Source organism: Nicotiana tabacum, chromosome 18 (genome assembly GCF_000715075.1).
Source record: "Nicotiana tabacum cultivar K326 chromosome 18, ASM71507v2, whole genome shotgun sequence".
Lineage (NCBI taxonomy): Eukaryota > Viridiplantae > Streptophyta > Magnoliopsida > Solanales > Solanaceae > Nicotiana > Nicotiana tabacum.
The window spans coordinates 137,586,616-137,592,266 of NC_134097.1; the positions used below are offsets into that span (position 1 = coordinate 137,586,616).

At 37.2% G+C, this 5,651-nt stretch overlaps 1 protein-coding gene across 3 annotated transcripts; it reads left to right on the top strand.

Annotated features, from left to right (window-relative positions):
• Positions 1 to 427: 427 nt before the first annotated feature.
• LOC107822778 (putative serine/threonine-protein kinase PBL7) lies at positions 428 to 4,909 on the top strand. Of its 3 annotated transcripts, none has more exons than XR_012702327.1 (6): positions 430 to 810; positions 1,707 to 1,972; positions 2,097 to 2,286; positions 2,368 to 2,759; positions 2,986 to 3,361; positions 4,281 to 4,419. XR_012702327.1 is itself a non-coding variant. In XM_016649346.2 (5 exons), exons 1-5 carry the CDS (start codon positions 693 to 695, stop codon positions 4,572 to 4,574), a joined length of 1,260 nt encoding a protein of 419 aa, XP_016504832.1. In that variant the 5' UTR covers positions 428 to 692; the 3' UTR covers positions 4,575 to 4,909. The 3 variants fall into 3 exon arrangements, 1 of the variants encoding a protein (XP_016504832.1); XR_012702328.1 differs by having other exon boundaries at positions 2,986 to 3,355; XM_016649346.2 differs by lacking the exon at positions 2,986 to 3,361 and having other exon boundaries at positions 428 to 810; positions 4,281 to 4,909.
• The last annotated feature ends 742 nt before the right edge of the window (positions 4,910 to 5,651 follow it).

Genomic DNA, 5,651 nt, shown 5'->3' on the forward strand with positions numbered 1-5,651 from the left:
GTTAAAATTAAAACGTTTATATTATTCATTATATATTACATTTTTAATGTAATGACCAAACTTTTGCAAAATAAATAAATAAATGCATCAAATAGTAAAATAATTATTAATTTATTATGCATAGCTTTATTCACGAGCCAATTATCTTTTATTTTCTTTTTTGTAATTTATCAAATATAAATTTGGATTATTTGAGTTAATGTTACTTCAAGTAAAAGAAAGAGCAAACGAAGAAAAAAGCGTAAAAGAAAGGGAAAACACAAGAATACAATGGGACACAAAAATACGAACTGACCAAAAGGTCCCTAGTATGACAGGTGGAAGCTGTTGATTGGCTTGACCCAATTAGTAAATTTTGCACTTGATTAGCACCATAAACCCTCTTAAAAAACATACTTTAAGAAGAAAAAAAAAAGAGAAAAACATACATTAAAGTAAGTATATAGCTCCTTCTCTCTATTTCTCTTTCTTTCTTTTTCTCTCTCACCAAAAAGCCAAAACTCTGCCTAAAGTTTTTGTAACTCTTTTGTTTTTGGGGCTCTGAAGAAGAGAGAAAATAGCTTACATACATATAGAAAATTCTCACTATACACACACACATAGAGAGAGAGAGGGGTATATATTTATAGAGAGATTCTATATATAGGGGCAGTGTTTATAGTTTGTTGGGTATTTTTGGAAAGTGGAAGGCCATGGGCTGTTTCCCTTGTTCTGGTGATTCATCATCATCAATCAAGAAAAGAGAAAGAAAGAGAATTCCACCAGCCAATAATCAATACAAAAAGGATGATCAATCACAGCCCAGTACAGGTTTTCTGCTTTATTACCTAAGTTTTGATTTAATCATTTTCTTGATTAGTAACAATAATTGTCTTTTGATTTGCGTTCTTTGGAAAATTCAATGTGGGTTATTGAAAACTGATCAAAGATTGAATTTTTTTGGCATAAAGATTGTTTTTTTTATCATTGCATGTATCTAAAGATTTGATTTTTATTTTCTTGATCTCTATTTCTTGCTATGCATGTTAAAGGATATGTTGAAATTATTGATTTTTTCTTGATTTTCTAGGAAAAAAAGTTGAATTGTTGATGGGTCATGTGTCGGTGCTGTTTTTATTTGACAGTCTAATTTTTTCTGAATCAGGGTGTTTTTCTAGGAAGTCTCTAGTGTACCAGCAATTGTAGACCTCAGCTTTTGGACCTTTTGACTTTTTTCTTTTTTCCTACTTGTTAATTTATTTATATTTTTTTGGATGGTTTTGATGCTGCTGATTTTTGAGGTACCACAGAGTTATAATATAACAACAACAAAAAACCCAGTATAATCCCACAAGTCCCACAAGTCCCACAAGTGGGATCGGGAGTTTAGCGTGTACGCAAAACTTACTCGTACCTTATTGCTACCTGGAAGGTGGAAGGTAGAGAGATGTTTCCGATAGGCCCTTGGCTCAAGGCACAAAAGTATAATATATAATATAATTTAAATATCTCTTTATTAATTTTGTCTTTTGTGCTTAAAACTCTTCTTTCCTTTTAGATTATTTAATCATTGGAGGTATCATGTGTATACTATTTTGTGAGAATCATGTAGGTTATGAATCATGTATATTTTGGCTTTTACTTATACATGTGCTTGTTCATGTCGTTTTCTACTTCAAATGGGGCTCATGGTTTTTGGTGCCTATTTGTGTTTTTTTGTGGCTTAGATATAGTAAAGGCAAATGAACATAAAGTTGTGAGGAAGGAAGAGGCTAAAGATGCACCCCAATCTACAACTAGGACAGATGGAGATTGTAGCAGCATTTCCGGAGAAGGGGAAAATGATGGAATTAAAATTAATGGAGTGAATAAGGCGCGGGCGTTTAAATTTGATGAGCTGGTAGCTGCAACAGAAAATTTCAAAGCAGCCTACTTCTTGGGTGAAGGAGGCTTTGGAAAAGTATACAAAGGTCGTTTGGCTGATACTGGTCAGGTCAGCTCGACTCCATTATTGTAAGACTAATCAAAGTTTGCAGCCCACGCGAGACTAAATGGTGGTTGAGTAGAACGTTAATTGGTTTTATTTACCGATGCCTAATATATTTTTTTTAACGCAGGTTGTAGCCATCAAACAGCTGAATCCCGATGGATGTCAGGGGAATAGGGAATTCATTGTGGAAGTACTTACGTTAAGTATGGCTGACCACCCTAATCTTGTCAAATTAATTGGTTATTGTGTCGAGGGAGATCACAGGGTGCTGGTCTATGAGTATATGGCTCTTGGTTCACTAGAAGACCATTTACATGGTATGCCATACACCATTGGATTTGTGTTCTCGAATTGTATTTTAATTTCCTTAGCCTTGATAAAACAACGTACGTTTGCAGACCCTTGGCCAGATAAAAAACGGCTTGATTGGAACACGAGAATGAAGATAGCTGCAGGTGCTGCAAGGGGCCTGGAATATTTGCATGACAAGATGAAACCGCCTGTTATTTATCGTGACTTGAAGGGGTCGAATATTCTGCTTGGGGAGGGGTACCATCCAAAGTTATCGGATTTTGGATTGGCTAAAGTGGGTCCCCTTGGAGACAAGACCCATGTCTCTACCAGAGTGATGGGCACATATGGATACTGTGCACCGGATTATGCTATGACTGGCCAACTGACCTTCAAATCAGATATCTACAGCTTTGGAGTTGTTCTTCTGGAGATCATCACGGGCAGGAAAGCTATCGACAATACAAAGGCTGCTACAGAGCAAAACCTAGTTGCTTGGGTAAGATCTCTTAGTCTTGCCGTATGTAAATTTTTGCTGTTATAATACATGGTTTGTCCACTCCTGTTTCTTGTTAGCTTGTCTATGGTTTATGCAAAAGAAGTTGAGCTTCAAACCCAAAATATTAAGACATGTATAAACCCCTTCTAATGTCTTTTTATATTGAACTATGTAAATTTTTAGCCTCCCGCATGTGTAATCTAACTCTGAATATAAATGTGGACAGTAATGCAGACTTACGAGTGTGTGAGGATGAGCTTGCTAGAGTTAGCTCTGGTATTATATTATTTGGCAGACCTAAAATACAAGGCAATTCCTGAAACCTTTTTAAACCCGTTTTAATGCCTATAAGTTTACTGCTTCCTGCTTGAAAGAGTTGAAGCTCACTTACTAAGTCATCTTTTCGTTTTTGGTTATATTGAACGGGGTGGAGGATGGGGGTAGCCATGTACATTTGGGTGGTGCCCTTAGATTCTGATATCCCACTGGCTGCGCTGTCCAGACTTCCTGTGATTGATTTAAGCAGCCACATGAGACTAAGGAATGGGGCTACTTTTTTTAAGAGCTAATTCTACCAGCATTTTTCCGGCGTGAAGGTCAAGGTCTACATTTCTTCCCCCCTTCCCTTTTCTTCTCCCCCTGGCCGTACGTGGGCCTCGCTTAAGAATCTTGTATTGGTTTAATCAAATTGTTATTGCATTTGTGCCTTTTGAACATCAGAGTTGTTTATAGTTTTTAGTTCAGAATCTTGATAAATGATTTGGAACATTTCATTATAACACAGATTCATCAAGTAAAAATGTAAGAAATATAATACAGAAATATGTTCTACACATCACCACTAGCTTTTGGGGCATGGTAATCGGGTATATATGGCTGGTATTCTTGCCTCTGTATTGTTGAAGCATCTATTCAGCGGCTGTGCCTGATATATCAGATGAAGCCCTCTGATTATACATGTTTGCCGTGTTAGTTCATACTTTTATTAGTGATAATAAGGTTTACGTAACTACCATCTGTATTACTTTTAGGTAAGTAAAGATGATGTCTGCACAAAATTATACTCTGAAATTTACCGTCAATAAAGCAAACTCAAGTTGAGCACCACTCTTTGACTTTTTAAGAAATTTCTCTGTTCATTGTGTTAAGAAACTTCGGATATTACGGTAAAGTTGCCTCCATGTGACCGGGAGGTCACGGGCTCGAGCTGTGGAAACAGCCTCTTGCAGAGATACTGTTTAAGGTTACTTACAATAGGCCCTTGTGGTCCGGCCCTTTTCCGGACCCCGCGCATAGCGGGAGCTTAGTGTACCGGACTGCCCTTTTTTTTCATATATATTTATATTTGTTTCCATTGGAGAAAAGTGAAAACAACTAACAATTATTTGCTGAAACAAACTTTACCTATTCGCTTGAGCACTCGTATACATGAGAGCAGAAATGATTGACTTGCAGTGGATTTCAATTTTGGAAAGCTGAATCTGCTGAAGTACTTTAACATGATTAACTCATCTTGTGCAGGCGCGACCACTCTTCAAAGATCGGAAGAAATTCCACCAGATGGCAGATCCAGTACTAGAAGGTCATTATCCAGTGAGGGGTTTATACCAAGCACTTGCAATTGCTGCAATGTGTGTCCAGGAGCAACCTAATATGCGGCCACTCATAGCCGATATTGTCACTGCTCTCAACTACCTTGCCTCTCAAAAGTATGACCCCGAAACACAGCCTCCTGTTCAAGGGTCGCGAAAAAATTCTCAAAGATCAAGATCGATAGATGAAGATAAGAAACCCGTTACTGTCGATGGACAATGACGGAACATAGCTTAGAGGACTAAAATTTAAGAACCAAATTGGCTACTACATACACCAACATGCCTTGTTATCAATTTTTGTGTCACATGATAACAGGTGCAGTTCAAAATCTAACGTAATATAAACCAAAGTGTTGTCCTTTGGCATTGTCTTGCTTCTCTGGAGTAAATGTAAACACTAGTGTGTAGATGGAATATATATGATTGAAATATGTAGCAAAGAAAGAAAAGATAAAAGTTAGGAAAAGGAGTAGATGCTTCATTAGCAAGAAGCAAGCATCCAATTGTTTGAAATTTAACTTAGTTAATGAATCAGTTTGCCTGGCTTATGGTCAATCTTATTTTGTTGCTTCAAAAGTTTAAAGCTTCTCCTTTACTGTTTTAGATCAAACAACAACAACGACCCAGTAAAATCCCACGTGGGAGACCCAGTAAGGTAGTGTGTACGCAGATCTTACCCTATCATGAAAGAGTAGAGAGGTTGTTTTCGAAAAATTCTCGGCCCAAGAAGACAAAAGGAGACAATATCAGTATCACCACAAAAATCATAGGAAAAATAGGAACAACATGAAATTCAGAAGAAAGATGCAAAATAAAAGCGATAGCTAGTAAATAGGTTCGGCACTGAAAAGTGAAATAGTAAGACACAACATTGTCATTAGTTATCTTAGTCAAAAACCCTACCAGACTAGTCTTACAAAAGTACGAAGTAAGGCAAGACTCAGCTATCTCCTAACCTACAACCCTAATACTCGACTTCCACATCTTCCTACCAAGTGCCATGTCCTCGGAAATTTGAAGTCTCTCCATGTCCTACTTAATCACCTCTCTCCAATACTTCTCAAACTGTCGTCCACCTCTTCTCTTAACCTCCACAACCAGCCGCTCACACCTCCTTACCAGAGCATCTGGGCTTCTCCTCTATTTTAGATCAAAGTGCTGCAAAAATAGAAAGAAAAAAAAGAAAGAAATATATATGAAGTAACAGCTACAAGAAGTGGTTCGTTTGTAAGCTAAAGCAAAAGGCACATCCTTTATTAGAGCTAGTGGAAGACTTAGTTTTCTTTTGTTTTGGTTC